The sequence below is a fragment of the Octopus sinensis genome, linkage group LG9 (assembly GCF_006345805.1).
Source record: "Octopus sinensis linkage group LG9, ASM634580v1, whole genome shotgun sequence".
Classification (NCBI taxonomy): Eukaryota; Metazoa; Mollusca; class Cephalopoda; order Octopoda; family Octopodidae; genus Octopus; species Octopus sinensis.
In genome coordinates, this window is record NC_043005.1 from 29,773,848 (window position 1) to 29,792,578 (window position 18,731).

Below are 18,731 nucleotides of genomic sequence, written 5' to 3' on the forward strand. Positions count from 1 at the left end.
AAAGAGTTTTCAGGACATTTATAATGAAATAGTCTTACAGTTGTTTCTGGGATATTACGGATATCCCTTCATCAGAGATGGTGTGAGAAAATATTTGAGTTCAAATTATTATGGAAAAGGATATCCATAATATCCCAGAAACAGCTGTAAGACTATTTCATTATAAATGTCTTGAATACTCCTCACAGCCTTGGTTTTGTTATTTCCTTCTGTCCAATATATATATGCATGCTAATTACAAGACCCACATTAGACTCCTCGCTTGAATCATTATCGAGCCAAGAGTTTAACTACGGTCTGTCCTTAGCACATACTTAGTGTTACCTGACACTCTTTGGGTCTTCTAGATACCAATATCACTCATCATCATCATCATCATCATCATCGTTTAGCGTCCGCTTTCCATGCTAGCATGGGTTGGACGGTTCTACTGGGGTGTGTGAAGCCAGAAGGCTTCATCAGGCCCAGTCAAATCTGGCAGTGTTTCTACGGCTGGATGCCCTTCCTAACGCCAACCACTCCGTGAGTGTAGTGGGTGCTTTTTACGTGCCACCCGCACTTACGTGCCACTCATATATATATATAATATATATATATATATATATATATATATATATGATATAAGGCAATGGGCACAAAGATAAAACAGCATGTGAGTGACAAGTCTTAGAAACATGTCTGTCCATGAGAGAAAAGAAATGTACTTTGCCTCAAAACAGGTAAATGGTTTGGCCACAGGAAGAGTGTCCAGCCAAAGAAAGTCTGCCTCAACAAATTCTACTTGACCCTTTCAAACGTGGAAAAGTGGATGTTAAAACAGCAACAATGATGATGATGATAACGTTGGCGGCAGCGGCAGTGGTGGTGGTGGGGTGGGTTTGGGAAGATATATATTTGTACTTTTAGTCAAGTTGATAATCATTTATAAAAGTAAGTTTGGCTTAGAGAATTAGTTCCTAGTTACCAAAATATGATGGAAATATTAACCACAAAACTATGTCACAAAGTTGTAAGTCTAACAATTTATTGAATCAAAGCATCAGTTATGTGTGTGTTAATGGTGAGATTTCTTCGTTATTGTAATTCTTTACTTAGAATAGTTTTTATCTTGTAAGGGGATTGGTTGTAATATTAAGAAATTAATCACAAGGTTTTAGAAAGCAATGAATGAGGGTTTGTATGAAACAGAAAAATATTTTGTTTGTTGTTATCGAGTCTTGAAACATTCCAAATAATCAAATAATATCTAGCCTTCTGTTATTATGTAGTTGGGATAATCATGAGATTTTGGAAGATAGCTTTAAAATATTATATATGTATACATACATACATATACATAAATACAGGTTTCAAAGGGGTGATAGGTAACTGCGATTATGTAAGCTTTCACTCATCAGAGGTAGCCATCATGGAATGAAATATGGCAACTGCTCTCTATTGTTGGAGATGCATATATTTATATATACATACACACACACACATTTGCATATGATTATATGCATAGTGTCCCCCAAATAGTGTATACACACATTGAATGATTATAAAGTCAGTGTTTATTAAAATACAATTCATTATCAAAATTTGATAAAATCTACAGAATTTATTTTTTGCTATGAATGCCTGTTTTTAAACTGATGGCTGGTCTCGTCCAGGAGCTGTTGATAAACAAAGCAATGCATTTGCAAACATCAAGAGTCATCATTCTTTTCAGTTTTTGTGTGTACTCTTGTTCAGTGGCTGCCCCCAATTCATCAAGTGTTGCCAGTTTTGTAGAATAAACTTCATCTTTTAAATATTCCCATAAAATAAAGTATAGTTTTGCAAGGCCCAGTGAATGCAGGTCATATTCTACTGAACCTTTTAACCCAATCCACCTGTTTGGCAAAATATCATCAAAGTAGGTCCTTACTTTACTATGGGTGTCATGGGTTGTCCCATCTTTATGAAATAAAACTCCACATCTTCAAAGCCCTCTTGAATGCTTGGCATGGCAGATTATTGCAGCATGTTATGGCACAAGTAAATGGCATCAGTTCTGGTACTACAAAAAAAGAATGGTCCAATTAATTCTTTTAATGATAAACCACATGCTACTGTAACTCTTAGTAAATTAATATGACGTTCTTCCTTCATAATCAGATTCTCAGGTCCCCAGTAGGGGCAATTGGGGAAGTTAACTGAATCATTTAATTTAAATGTAGCCTCATCACCTAAACCAATTTTTGTTGAAAAGTGTGCATCTTCTACGCATCTCTGCAAGCACCACTCATAAAACTCCACTCTTCAATCTGGATCATCTTCATTGAGAGAATCAGCTACTCATGTTATCTGGCTTTTCTCATGACAATGCTTCAAAATGTGATGGACGCTTGATTTTGACATTGCTATCTCACAACTCATTCACCACCCAAATGTTCAACTATTATTACTTAATATTCTAAAAAATCATACACTACAGTCAATTTAAAAACCATAAAAAACAATAAACATGATACATTTATATAAAATATTATTACAAGTATTATACAATATATCAAATAATTATTATTTTATTATCATTTAATTAAATATAAATAACATATAATCATAACAAACATATTATCAATCACACAACAATAAAATTAAATAACTTATTTTACACTCAAAATAAATATAAATATATATACCAAACAAATTTTCTTGAAATCAGCCTATACGTTTCTACTGACTTTTCTTGCCTTGCGGGGCTTCTTTGTATCCTTAGTCTTCAAGGATCTCTCTTCTGCACTTTCTTAACAGTTCCGTCTGCTCTGAACTTACGCCTAATTCAAATGCTGATAAGTCTCGCAGATTTGTTCAAAGCTCCCTCCTAAACTGTCTTTGGACTTTGTCAGCATCTTCAAACTTCCAGTGATACTCTAGGTTAAATTTCCTTTCTTCAAAGCTTAGTCTGGTCCCCTTTATTATTTCTAATGGGTTAAAACAAAAAAGAAATGAAAATTGAGTTATCAGCTACTAAAATGTATAGAAATATTTTGTGGTGGGGGAGACCCTGTATATCAAATGTTCTATTCACAATATCTTGTGAGATAAATTGGTAGATAGAAACTGCATGGAAGCCTCTGTTATATATGTACGCATATATGTATGTATACATACATACTTGTGTGTGTGTGTGTGTGTGTGTTTGTGCACATGCATGTGCACACATGGGCATGAATGTTAACATCCCACAGGTTTCGCTTGTCCCCATTTCTGTGAAGTAGTGACATACTGTTTACATTACTTGTTGACATTATGACCACTTACTTTGTGCTTTCAAAGACTGCTGAAATAAGGCAAAACCCTTCACTTAAAAAGCAGTTAAGCATTTGTAGCAGAAAGGGCCTCCAGCCATAAAATGCTATTGCAGATAAGTTCCTCTCTAACACATGCCAACATGCAAAAATGTATGTTAAAGAAACATAGAAATGAACAAATATATATGTCAATGTTTATATATCTATGACTATCATTCAACTAAGGTATAGACATATCTCTAGCTATCTATCTGTCTGTCTGTTTGTCTCTCTGCCTATCCATCTGTCCATCTGTCTCTCTGTCTATCCATCTGTCCATCTGTCTCTCTGTCTATCTATCTATCTATCTATCTATCTATCTATCTATCTATCTATCTATCTGTCTGTCTGTTTGTCTCTCTGCCTATCTATCTGTCCATCTGTCTCTCTGTCTATCCATCTGTCCATCTGTCTCTCTGTCTATCTATCTATCTATTTATCTTTCTGTCTGTCTGTCCATCCATCCGTCCTTCCATCCAGCCACCATTCCATCCATCCATCCATCCATCCTTCTGTCTGTCTGTTTGTCAATCTGTCCGTCCTTCCTTCCATCCATCCATTCTTCTGTCTGTCTGTTTGTCAATCTGTCTGTCCTTCCATCCATCTATCCTTCTGTCTGTCCGTCCATCTTTCTGTCTGTCTATCTATACATACAAACATGAATTGCATGAATGTGTGTGTGTGTGTGTGGTTTTATTTAAACCTGTAAAAATTCTTTAAGCAGATTTATGATAATAGTTCATGGAGTGTTGTGGGTAAGTTGTTAAAGAGGAAATCAAACTCTAGAATTATAAAAGAAAAAAGCAAAAATATCCAACAAATAAAATGCTTGAAATCAATTATAAATATCCGCAAAAATGAAAATGAAATATATTAAAATGCTACAAGATATATCTCACTTGTTATAATGGTTACATAGAATTATATCTGGTGAAAAAGCGTGCATGGTAGAAAATGGAAATTAGATATATCTGAAGTGTAAAGCATTAGAATTTCAAAGTGATTATCAAGTTGCTAATTGAGGGAGACCAGCAGCAACATGCTTGGGGACATTGTATTTAGTTAATTAGTAAATTAATAAAAGGTATACATTGAATATTTGTGCTAAAAATAATACACACAATATGTATGTGTATATATATATATATATTATCGAAAAATATAGTATTAAATATCCATCACAGTTAATCTTACCAATCAGTTTCATGTAAAAGTACAACGGAATGTTTGGTAACAATCCAATTATACATCTTTACACTCATCAGAGTTAGCCAATATGGAAGGGAATATGGTGACTAAGTATATCATCATCATCATCATCATCATTTAACATCCGTTGTTCATGCTGGCATGGGTTGGAGGGTTTGACCGGGCTGGCACGCTGGAAGAGTGCAGCAAACTCCAGTCTGATTTGGCATGGTTTTCTATGGATGGATGTCCTCCTTAGCACTAACCACTCCAAGAATGTTATGGGTGCTTTTACGTGCCACCGACATGAGTGCTAATTTGCATGACACCGGTATCTGCCATGACTGCGATTTTACCTGGCTTGGTGGGTCTTAAGCACGACATAATGCCAAGGGTCTCCATGAAGCACAACACTTGAAAGAAACTCAACCACTTTGCCTCCATGAGGCCCAATTCTCAAAAGGTATTCTTTACATGTCACCAGCATGGGCGCACTTGGCTTGATGGGTCCCCTCAAGCACAGCACATTGCTAAAGGTCTTGGTCATTAGTCATTGCCTCTATGAGGCCCAAAGTTCAAAGATCATGTTTCGTCACCTCATCCCATGTCTCCCTGGGTCTACCCTACCACGGGTTCCTCCACTGTTAGAGATTGGCACTTCTTTACACAGCTGTCTTCATCTATATGCATCACATGACCATACCAGTGTAGTCATCTCTCTTGCACTCCACATCTGATGCCTCTTATGCCTAACTTTTCCCTCAAGGTGCTTACACTGACATTGCACATCTACCAAAATGTATATCATCATCGTTTAATGTTTGTTTTCTATGCTGGCATGGATTGGACAGAAATATATATATATATATCATCAGCATACACACACATATGTGTGTGTGTGTGTGTGTGGTTTGGTGGGTAGTTGGGTGCAGGAATGGCTGTGAAGTTAAAGAGCCTGTTTTAGAACCACATGGTTCTGGGTTTAGTCCCACTGCATGACACACTGGGTAAGTGTCTTCTATTATAGCCTTGGACCAACCAATGCCTTCTGAATAAATTTGATAGATGGAAACTGTGTGGAAGCTCATCATATGTGTGTATACATGTGTACACGTGTGTGTGTGTGTTTGTTTTCCCTCCTCCTCCCCCTGCTTGACAGCCAGCGTTGATTTATCTTCCTTAACTTACCAGTTCACCAAAAAGGAATGACAGAATGACAGAAGTAGCGGACTTGAAAGAAAGCAAGTCTTGAAGTCGACTTATTTGGTTCAACCATTGAAGGTGGTTCCACACCATAAACTCAACCCATCACCACCACCCTCACCCCACCACTACCACCACCACTGCCAGTCAAGGCAGCGCTGGCATTGGCCCCATTTGGATAGCACTTTTTATGTGCCACCAGCACGGGGATCGCAACTACAATTTCCATTTCATTTTGATGTACTTGACTCAATAGGTCTCCTCAAGCATGGCATGTTGCCATACAATCCAAGGTACTTTTGAGTGGGCTGGTTATGTGGTACTGGCGTATGATACAGCTGTGAACTCACTTTATTTGCTGGGTTTTCTCAGTCACAGCATATCTCCAGAGGTCTCGGTCTTTAGTCATTGCGTCTATTGAGGCCCAACGTTTGAAAGTCATGCTTCACCACCTCAACCCATGTCTTCCTGGGTCTCCCTCTACAACGATTGTTGTACTGAATAAAGACTGATGCTAAATCTATTTTCCATTTCGTTCATCAATTGTTACATATATATAAAACAGGGGATTAGATAAAACAGGGGACAGCTGATGAAGGGATTGTTCTTTGTGTTGTCTGTCTCGTTTCTCTATTTGTTTCTTTTGTTGTTCAAAAACAAAAATTTACTTTCCATGCTTTTGTTTTTTTATGTTCTTGTTTTTCATTTTGTTCAGTTTTTTTTTACTTCCTGTACCCATATATGCATCTATATATACATATATATGTAGGTATGTACATATATGTATATATGCATATATATATATATCTTTACATATATAATCAGCCGAAATTGCGAGGATGATCCAGTTCTTGACTGAAGATTGAAGGCTTCGAATGTCCAATCCGTGTTTTTTGTATCATCTTCTAAATGTTTTGCGTTCTTGTCCCAGTTTGTAATTTTTTACATATACATATATATATGTATATATATATATATATATATATATATATATATAATATATATATATATATATATATAAATAGATACATACACACTTTATATATGCATAGAGGGAGAGAGAGAGAGACATACACACACCACTAAAATCTTTCACACATACATGTATGTGTATCTAATCATCTCTGCTTGTAAAATATTAAGCAAACTGTAAAAAGAATCTGACCAAACCATTATCAAATTTCAAAGTGAATTGTTGTCGATGATGACGATGATGATGATAATATGATAATTTCGGTTGTGGTGATAATAGACATGGTGAGGGAGGTTGTCATTATTGTAGTGGTGGTAATAACAATAACAGCAGCAGCAGCAGCAGTAGTAGTAGTATTTGTGTGTTGGTGATGGTCGTGGTTGCAGTGTTGGTTGTGGCAAATCCAGTCCTTCAGAGAAAGATATGCCACTGCTGAAGATTAGCAAATCTGTCAGAAGATAAGTAGCAAACTATTATGCATAGGCACACACACACACACACATATACACACACACACAAATATTTCTATGAATATATATATATATAGGTATATATGTATGTGTATGCCTAAAAACATATACATTTTTATACATTTTTAAATATATGCATAAATATACATAAGGTAATGTATATAAGAATGAAAAGCATATATATATATATATATATATATATATATATATATACACATGTGTTATGTGGGTGTGTGTGGGGTTAGGGTAAGTAGCTGCTTCTTAAATAATCCATTAGTATTTTATTTCACTGCTCAACACCACCACCACCACCACCACCAGAACCACTACTACTGCTACTGTTGCTAATACTACAATTACTACTACTAGTAATACTATGCTTGTGTATATATGTATTGATATATATATATATATATATATATATATATATATATATATACATACATATATATATTTATTTATTTATGTGTGTGTGGGTATGCATATGTACATGTGCATATACACACACACACACCTATATATATATATATATATATATATATATATACACATCATCATCATTGTATGCATTGTATATACATTTCTATTATAGTTATACATGTGTGTATATAAATATCTTACATATCAGAACAGCATAAGAGAAATAAAAAAAACTGCAATATTCTATATTTTGTCACTATTTTTGCCAGAAAAATAATTTTAAAAGGTATGGAAAAATGCCAAAGAAAGAGGAAAATATGTATTCAGTGAAATGCATAAAAATATAAATGATATATATGCCACCAAAATTGACTTTGCTTTTCATCCCTTCAGGGTTGAAGAAATGAGTACCAGTGGTTACTGGGGTCCATGAAACTAGCTAGTAACCTCCCCGACATACGTCTTCAAAGTCGTTTACTTAGAATGTGATTTCTTCCTGGATTTACCCAACAGTCAGGTTCTGGAATGTTCAGACATCCACTCATAGTATAATAAAAGATGGTTTGTCTTTAGAGAATTTATTGTGTACATATATTTTGCAACAAACATCCATTTTGCTTTGTTTATTAGAACTTCAATCTGTAGTTTCAGGAGAACATGCAACATACAATGGTAACACAATCGCAAAGTTTTTGCAGATATTGCATGTAGACAGTTAAATATGAAAGAAAACTATGTTTAAAAAATTTACATTTAAACAATCAGACATAGTTATAGCCATAAAGGATTAGAATTTGAGAAACACAAAGGTAAAAATGGCATAAACCATGATTTAAATGGCAGTAAAACAGAGATACCATCAATAACAGTGTGTAATGAAAGCATTCTAGCAAAGCTAAGCAAGTGTTAACTTCCTGATCTTCACCATCAATATAATTCATTTATATGCTGCATAAATCAAAGACAACATATAATTTCTAAAGGCTCGTTAAAATGATATTAACCTCTGCAACAACAGCTCATATTTTGCTAGCATTACTAGGTAAAAGTTGTACTAAACATGAACAAACTACAGGTAAAACAGTGAAAAACATACATGAAGAATGTCAAAGACATAAAAGCATAGAAGAGAGATGTTAAAGAATTTCTACGGCAGCAGCTTACCTATTGCTAGTATTGCAGGCTGAAATGATGAACTTGACAAAAGTAAACTGCAGGTAAAAGAAAAAAAATCTAGAAGTATATCAAAAAGAGAAGTACATCTTTGCCCCAGAAATTTATCTAAAGAAAGGATGAAGAGGAAAGTGACTTAATCCTGTTTAGAAAAAAAAATGGCATAGGGTTTTCATGTATTCCCAAAAGGGAATTGAAGGGAGCTCTAGCTGATGTATGATAAATTTATGCTCCCTTGACAGGAACAAGACATAGATGTGTGTGTGTGTGTGTGTGTGTGTGTGTGTGTGTGTGTACATAATTTTTAACAATAAAGATGAAGTTTTCCTGAACATGGAATCCGCAGAGGAAGTCAGTAAGACTGGGGCAGATAGCAGAAATCCTACATGTTACAAACATTGGTGTACAAACTACATAAAGGTCGCAGCCCAGGAAAAAGATAAATGAAAAACAGAAAAAGAAAAAGGATGATGACAGACAACAATAGTTATAGTTGGCTTCTGTTGACTGCCCCACAAACCATGAGTAAAAGCATCTATGGATGTTCAGAATGGAAAGAAACAGAATCAGCTCAGTATCTTCAGCATCAAGGGCTGACAAGGAGAAATAAGTGAGAGAAGGTTTTTTTTTTTTTCCTCTACCAGCAGAGAGGCAGTCAGAGGCTTTGAACAAGTAGTTCAGCCTCTTCATTTTGTGGTCATGGGAATTAATGGTAGTGATGGTGGTGGTGACAGACTCTGAAAATGAAACTATCAGAGACAAAAAAAGGAAAGGAGCAAATTTTGTTTTTAAACTTAATCCAGATTAAAGGCAAGTAGGATACTGGAATGCCACATGGAAAGGAACTTGACTTCCCAGAAGAACCTGGATTTCATGGTTGCACTTAAGTGAAAACCAGGAACTTTCCTTTTATTGAAGCAGCTAAAAAATGACTGGCACAAGAACCAGTCACGTGGCACTGTCACTGGCCATGTTCGGATGGTGCTTTTTAAATGATAATGGAAAGAAACACACAGAGGGGTGTGTGTATGTACACAGGTTTGCTATTTTGGAGGATCGCTGCAACAAGAAGTGAAGATAAGTGTAGGGTCCATGAGAAAAAATCATTCATGACCATTTGCACATGCGGAAGTTGTCTGCACGATGGATTTTCCGGATGCTCACATCTTTTCAGAAGCAGGAATGAGTCAATTGCACCCAGGCGTAGGAGTGGCTGTGTGGTAAGTAGCTTGCTTACCAGCCACATGGTTCTGGGTTCAATCCCACTGCGTGGCACCTTGGGCAAGTGTCTTCTACTATAGCCTCAGGCTGACCAAAGCCTTGTGAGCGGATTTGGTAGACGGAAACTAAAAAAAGCCTGTCTATATATATGTATGTGTGTGTATATGTTTGTGTGTCATGTATGTGTGCGTATATGTTTGTGTGTCAACATCGCTTGACAACTGATGCTGGTGTGTTTACGTCCCCGTAACTTAGCGGTTCAGCAAAAGAGACCGATAGAATAAGTACTAGGCTTACAAAGAATAAGTCCTGGGGTCGATTTGCTCGACTAAAGGCGGTGCTCCAGTATGGCCACAGTCAAATGACTGAAACAAGTAAAAGAGTAAAAGAGTAGGTTCTTTTGGCAATGTGCCAAGAAAATGAGGAGGACTTTTTCGGCAGATTTATCGCACAAGATGAAACATGGATCCATCAATATGATCCTGAGACTAAAGTCCAGTTGAAGCAATAGAAGCATGACAACTCACCACCTCCAAAGAAGGCTTGTGTCCAATCCTCAGCAGGCAAGGTGATGCTCACAGTCTTTTTGGACCAGCACGGAATAGTGATGATGGATTTTCTGGCAAAGGGCATCACATTTAATGGGGCATATTATGTTTCCCTGCTGCAGAAATTGTGGGACACCATCAAAATCCTTCCTCATCCCCCTTTCTCTCCCAGCCTCACACCTCTTTCCAACAATGAAATCCTTTTTGAAGGGAAAGTACTTTTGGATGACGATCAACTTATTTCTCCAGACGCAACCTACCGACTTGTAAAGATGAAGTCTTCACAGCTGCATATAGCAATGGGAGAAGTGTGTCACTATTGGAGGTAGCCATGTAGAGAAGGACTGATTATTATGACAAGTTTCGTTTATCCCAGTCCTTGGGAAGTGGGTCAGGTGAAATCTTTTATGAACACCCCTCGTATACAGTTTTATATTTAAGAGATGAGGAATTATTTATATTATTTACATTTGATGGATATTTGTCCTCATCTTGTTTGTTGTTAACACAACATTTCAACTGATATACTCTCCAGCCTTCATCAGGTGTCTTGAGGAAATTTCAAACCTGGGTTCTCATTCTTAAGGTATTTTCTATGTTGTTGTTATTATTATTATTATTATTATTATTATTATTATTATTATTCAGGTCACTGCTTGGAATCGAACTCTTGGATTTCGAGTTCAATTCCAGGCAGTGACCTGAACAACAATAATAATAATAATAATAACAACATAGAAAAATACCTTAGGAATGAGAACCCAGGTTTGAAATTTCCTCAAGACACCTGATGGAGGCTGGAGGGTATATCAGCTGAAACGTTGTGTTAACAACAAACAAGATGAGAACAAATATCCATCAAATGTAAATAATGTACGTAATGTACCCCTCCTATAGTTATATTTCCGTTTTTAAGTGAAACTTGAACAAATTGATGAGAAGAAAGTGTTTGCCTTCAGTCTTTTAAGTCTAGTCCACTTCTCTTTTCCCTAAGGTCACTAGACAGATGGACATTACCTGTCCTTCACAGCCAAATGAATGCAACAGGGTGGTCTTTAAATTGGAGTTAGTGGATAGCTAGATCTGCTCTACACATGATAGCAAGTGTCTGACACAACTCCATAAATCAGCAATGCTTAGGCACAAGACAAGTGCATGCAGAACAGTTCTGTCACTCTGCATGCACCTCATGCTGGTCTAATGTAATATTTCCTATATAACAATAGCTGATATGGTTGGCTGGTTGGTTGATTGGTTTCTCTAGTCATGCCATTATGAAGAGAGTAAATGAGAGATACAGAGGTGGAGAGAGAGAAATACAGAGAGAAAGGGAGAGAGAACATAACAAGTTAAATTCAAGAGAGGAGTGTTGAAATTGACAAGCCATGGTAGGAGCGGGGAGGTGAAGATGCTAAAAGTTTGTAGTTGACGAACAAAATACATGACATACACACACACACACACACACACATACATACACACACAAAGAATCATAGAGGAGGAGGAAATGACGTAGTTGTTGGTTGTTACTGAAAAAAGGCTCTGCAATAGTCAATATTTATTGCAAAGAATGGTTTCCTTTGATACTTTCCAAATTATGCTGTTCATTGTCAGAGTAAATTTCTTTTGCTCCAATCCCAAGAGTATTGACTTACTTAAGAATTAATAACAAACTCTTCCAAATGAAGATATCACTGCAATTGCCACAATAATACTATAACACACTTTTTTCTACATTGGTTGTATGAGAAAACAAGTACCAGTACTGGGGTCAATGGAATCAACTAGTCCCCCTTCCCCCAAATTTTAGGTCTTCTGCCTATAGTAGAAAGGATTATTATTATTATTATTATTATTATTATTATTATTATTATTATTATTAAGGTAGTGAGCTGGTAGAATCATTAGCACAGCAGGCAAAATACTAAGCAGCATTTTGTCAATCTGAGTTCAAATCTTGCTGAGGTCAACTTTGCCTTTCATCCTTTCGGGGTCTATAAATTAAGTACCAGTTGCATACTGGATTTGATCTAATTCACTGGCCCTCTCCCCCAAAATTTCAGGCTGTCTGCCTATAGTAGAAAGGATTATTATTATTATTATTATTATTATTATTATGATCATCATCATTATTATTATCATTATTATCATTATTATTGAGTGAGAGAGCAGTGCATGCCATCAAAGTGACACTGGAGTAAAATATATGAAGCCCAGTATACCCATCAAGACTACCCGTCTGATAAGAGTACACCAGGCACATGCATCACAACCATATATGCGTGCAACGTGGTGATCTCAGAATTTTCTTCTGGTCAAGTAGCCCATCCTGCTCAAAAGGTCCCTGAATGAGGAGTGTTTAAGGATGTTGAACGAACCACCCATGTTTCCAAAGGTGAATTATCCAAACCTCTAAGAATTCCTTTCAACATGCAGCTATGATGCTCCCCCACTACTTCTGCTCATGATCAGAGATGCACATATCGTCAGCCACTATGGGACATACTCAACTGGTTAAGGTCAAACAACCGACAAGCAAATCTATGGTATTGAGCAGAATATTTGCTGTAGCCCATCTTTTATACCATGACAAAACAATGTACATGATAACACTTTCAATCAGTTAAGATCAGAAGCCACGAGAGCCACTGTCTGGTACTGCATCAGGGCTTAATCATTATTATTATTATTATAATGCTCCAGCATGATCATAGTGCCCAGGATGGAATAAGGTAAATAGAAAAGGAAAAAAATATAAATATTGTTAAATTATGAAAGTAAAAACAGACTTTACTGTTTGTTATTGTTTTGTGACAGGTTGTGAGTCTGGTGCTATAAGGGTATATTCTTTTCTACTCTAGGCACAAGGCCTGAAGTTGTTTTTTTTTGGTGGGGGGACAACCGATTCGATCGACCCCAGTATGCAGCTGGTACTTAATTTATCACCCCTGAAAGGATGAAAAGCAAAGCTGACTTGGACAGAATTTGAACTTCGAATGTAAAGACAGATGAAATACTGCTAAGCATTTCATCCATGTGCTAACGTTTCTACTTGCCGCCTTAGTATAAGGGTATATTGTGAATGTAGGGTGACATGATGTGACTAAACTGTGACATGTAACTGTATGATGGTGGTATGAACGCCTGGAGATGTGGGTGACATGTGACTGAATAGTCATGTGACTGTATTGTGATGTGATAAATCACAGTTGCTCAACTAGATAAGGTGTCATGTCTCAACTGAAAAGTTGTCAATGTTTGATATTCTGTTGCTATGACAACAACAACATTACAAACACTGAATACAGTCAGAAACTGATGTTTTTATTGCATAGAGAAGAAAGTTTATAAAAATGAAATAAGAAATACATCATTAAGTAATGTTTTGACAAAATAAATTGTTGTTGTTGTTGTTTAGTTCTAGATCAGTCTTGCTCCAGCAGACTTAGAATCATTTGTTCCAATGTGACCATTCCATCTGTTATTCAGGATTAGAGCTATCCAGGACTACATTGTACTATATGCTCTCTTTTGAAGATAGCATGGTGTGTTTTTGAGACAGATTTGACTGCTATTTCAAACAAATTAAGGAAGCTCATAATTGGCTTGCTAATTTGAATTCCTGATAATTTTTAATAGCTTAATCAGAGAATGAAGGGATTTCCATCCCCACTCCATTACTCTTTCCAGTGCCACTGAAACCTGGCCCAAATATTTGCATCAAGGTAGAATTCTCCAGCTAAAGGCATTGAAAAGCTGTGTAGCGGTGTTCAACTGAGTGTTGGATTAATTAAATGATAATGTTTTAGAGTTTTAATAAAAGGAACGTTTATGTATAGAACCAACCATTAAACATTATATTCTTTGTTCTAAAAGTTCCTCTTTATATTTTACAGACCTGTGATTACGCTATGTTTGGACCGATGCGACTGAAGCATATCAAATTGTCAGTAAGTACCATTTTGTTCTTCTCAGATGTAATTTTTTTTATAGCCAAGAACTCTAAACCACATTCCAGATTCAAAGTGTTGTGTTCAGATTTTTTGGCTAAAAGTAAAAATAAAAAGGAAATTTCTGTTAAAAATCATTTGAACTTACTACTATGGAAATCATATTCTGTATTTGATGGCATTGAAGATGAACAAGCGTATCAGGTGCAACCTCATTTCAGCAGGAAATATTCAGGAAAAAACATTTCCAATGCATTAAAGCACATAATATTGCTAAACTTTGCATATAGGACCCAGGAAGATTTTTGGGTTTTTTGAGACATTTTTTGGTGGGTAATAAAGTGTCTTATATGCCATTAAATACAGTAATTTCTGAAATTAATATGTATTTTTGTTTGGAATCATCTAGTTTATTGTCTTTGCAACTGTTTCTGACATCAGTGTCCATATAAAAACCACTTTTTATTTAATTGTTTACACACAGACTGTGCATATATTTATTCTGTTACTGTTAGCTTGGTTTGTGATGTGGTGAAGTTCAGCCATGTCTACAACATGTTGAATGATTGAGTAATATATTTTTATTGGATAAGGTCTCTTTCTATAACAGTTTTCTGCCCACTCTAGGATTTGAACCTATCACTCCAAAGTAAAGCCTTACCAATTATCGGTTTATTCACTGTTACAAGCAGCCATTGTTGTATAGTGACATTAACAATTAATGTCTTTCCCAGAAATGGGGTCCCCTGCATTGACATGATATGAACCATCAGTCACTTTGTCAGAATATTAATAACCTATTGGCTTTAACCAGCTGCACCTGTCATTCTGTTGCACCTTAACTTTTCAAAGACAATATTCTAGTTTCCCAGTTGTTATCTGCTTTCAGTTTGATTTTCTAACCAAGCATTGCACATTTTGTTTCCAATAGCACTGGAAGCAGATTAAGGATTAAGTGTGTGTATGGTGGGCTAAATCCCTGCAGACACCTGAAAATAATTATGCAATATATTCTGCTAATTTAGATAGGTTGCAATGACAAACATACCCCATTCCAGTTAATTATACAAGTTGTATGACTGGGTATTGAACCTGTGTAGCTGCATTTAAGGCTTCCAGTTCACATCTCTTGAATTATTTATGGTTTATATGTTGACCAACTTATTGTCTCGAAAGTCTTGTACTAAATTAATCAGGGACTGAGATTTTCTTACCGATTTTCCTTTCAAGCTTATCCTTTGTTTCTGTTCATTTATTTTAGTTTTTCTGTGTTTTTTTTAACTCTTATCTAAACTTCTTTTATTGTACTTAGCTTCTAGCGTGGACTTATTCTCCATCATCCCTCTCTCTCTTTCTCACTCAGCAAATACACACACACACATTATATATATATATATATATATATATATATCAACAATTGAGGGTAAAATTAATTAGTTATTAATCAATTTCACCAAGTATTCAGTATGTAAAAGGACCATTTAAGGCAAATTCAAAATTTTACTAAGCCCTAATTATATAATATATGTATGTATGTATGTATGTATGTATGTATGTATGTATGTACAGGGAAAAGTGTTTTGCTTTTTTTTATTTGTTTCCTTCCTGTTCTTTTATTATCCAAATCAGTTCCCTTTCCTTGCTTCTGACTATTTTTATAGTCCTGTTCCTGTTATTTTACAATAGATTATCATCATCATCATTGTTCAGAATCAAATCAAATTACATTCAAATGGAGATTGTAGTTGTGACCCCTGTGCCAGTGGCACATAAAAAGCACTACCCAAACGTGGTCGATGCCAGTGCTGCCTTGACTGGCTTCTGTGCCGGTGGCACGTAACAAGCACCATCCAATCGTGGTCGATGCCAGCTCCTCTGGCCTCTGTGCCAGGGGCACGTAAAAAGCACCCACTACACTCTCAGAGTGGTTGGCATTAGGAAGGGCATCCAGCTGTAGAACCTCTGCCAGATCAGATTGGAGCCTGGTATGACCTCCTGGTTTCCCAGACCCCAGTCAAACCGTCCAACCCATGCCAGCATGGAAAACGGACGTTAAACGATGATGATAATGATGATGATCTTCTTGTCATCATCTTCAACATCATTTCTCATGTGTTTTACTGCATGATAGGGTGCAGCAATGTGCACGCTGGTTATGTGCAATGTTTTGTTTTATTTTATTTATTTCTCATTGTAATTGCAATACTCTGCACATTGTATGCATCCAGTGCCTAGGAAATGCGACCGCCTCCCTATATTGTGCATGTTTTACTTCTGGGATTTGGGTTGTGTATTGTTATTATCCCTTATCTTTTACTTGTTTCAGTCATTAGACTGTGGCCATACTGGAGCACTGCCTTGAAGAATTTTTAGACAAATCAATCGATCCCATTGTTAATTTTCTTTTTTAAGCCTGACACTTATTCTATCAGTCTCTTTTGCCAAACTGCTAATGTTACAGGGATGTAAACACAGACACACACAATGGGCTTCTTTCAGTTTCCCTCTACCAAATCTACCCACAAAGCTTTAGTTGGCTGAAGCTCTAGTAGAAGACACTAGCCCAAAGTGCCACGCAGTGGGACTGAACCATGTGGTTGGGAAGCAAGTTTCATATCACACAGCCACGGTGGTTTATATGTTTTTACACATTCTCAAGACATCTATCAGTTTAGAGATTGTTTTTTGGTTCTGTTTTTTGGTTATCTTTATTTACAGATCTTTACATTTAGATAATTTCTCTGTATTTCCTTTGGAGACACATTATCATTTGTTGAAATTGAGATTTTGATTAGGAAGTATTTCCTTTCCTGCTTGTCCTTGACAACAATATCTGGTCAATAAACATTGATCACTTAGTCTGTTTGGATTGGCATAGTCCAGAGTATGGTCTCTTTGTCATTCTCTGAGACCCTTTTTACCTAGTGTATGTTTCTACATATTTTCTCTGGTTTAGCATTGTTGTTGTTGCTTATCCCTGGTCAAGCAGATAAAGATGATGAAAAACACTTCAGCCTTAAACATCCCTTCCTCATTCAGATATGGGGTATGTAAAACTTCATTATCTATTGTGACTTCATTTGAAGGAGATCTGACTGCTATTTATAGGAGGTTGAGCAACTACATAGAGATTGCACCTTGGTGGCATTAACATCAACTGCACAAAAGCCCGCAACCGTATTATACCTGAATATTTATTCTCTTGCAACCAAGAATCAGCAGCCAGTGAGTATCTGATTGATTTATTGCCATCTTCACATTTTCTGCTTCGTTCAGTGGAATTTGATGGGATCATTGTAACCTTGTGTTGCAGTCAAAAATCAATTAATGTCAATTTTTGCTCTTAAAATTCCTCTGGTGCTTTCTCAGTATAAATCTCCCAATCTTGTTAGAAACTGGAGACATCGATGAAATGCTGTTAGTCCAGTATAAATATCATAAAAATATAACTCTCAGCTGAACTTGGGTGAATTTTGATGTTATGATATAATGATTGTTGATGTACATTGAAAAGGTGGTTCTTACCTTTTGTCGATTTTTATCTCATATGTCACTTTCACCTGCCAAGGTACATTGAATACAGTTGTGTTGATTACACATAAGTGTTTTTAAATATATTTACAAGACATTGATTACTGAGCATTGATTTCCTGTCTCAAAACTGAATTTCTGTTCCAGTTAGTCTTTGTAACATTTAAATTACATCAGTAAATTTGTATGTATTTTTTAATCCTTACCATTCACTAATGAAAGCATTGATTCAGTATCAACTTCATGGTAACTCCACTCCTATCTACAATCGATAAATCCCGATATCACTTGCTTTGTTAGCATTTATAGATGACATAGAAATATTGCATTAATTATTTTCTCCAAGTCCAAGCTCCCTTTCTCTATTTAAATCATTTATAAACAATTAATATCTTAAATCAATCAATAAATAGTATCAATGAATTCTAACTCACTGCTAGAGGAATTAGCCACCATGATGCACAAAAATCGAAGCCAGAGAAATTCAATTAATAAAATACAAAAGACACACATGGTGCAAACAGGAATTCTTTTGACAAGAAGTTCTCTCTAAAATAAAGTTAAACTTTGTTGCCCCACCACCACCACCACCACCACCACTCTGCCACTACCACCACTCTGCCACTACCACCACCACCACCAATCTGCCACCACCAAAGAGTGCTTAGTTTTTGACTCCAGATAACAACACTATTTTTTTTATTTTGGTTGCATCTCATCAATATGTAACATCTCAT

The 18,731-nt window shown here is 36.1% G+C and overlaps 1 protein-coding gene across 3 annotated transcripts in view; it reads left to right on the forward strand.

Moving 5' to 3' along the window:
* LOC115215564 (high affinity cAMP-specific and IBMX-insensitive 3',5'-cyclic phosphodiesterase 8B-like) overlaps positions 1 to 18,731 on the forward strand; it is a 529,283-nt gene that overhangs the window by 290,329 nt on the left and 220,223 nt on the right. For all 3 annotated transcript variants that reach the window (XM_036505860.1, XM_029784763.2, XM_029784764.2), the window contains one exon: positions 14,410 to 14,463. In XM_036505860.1, the coding sequence (XP_036361753.1) occupies positions 14,410 to 14,463 (54 nt within the window). The remainder of the gene's footprint in view (positions 1 to 14,409; positions 14,464 to 18,731) is intronic.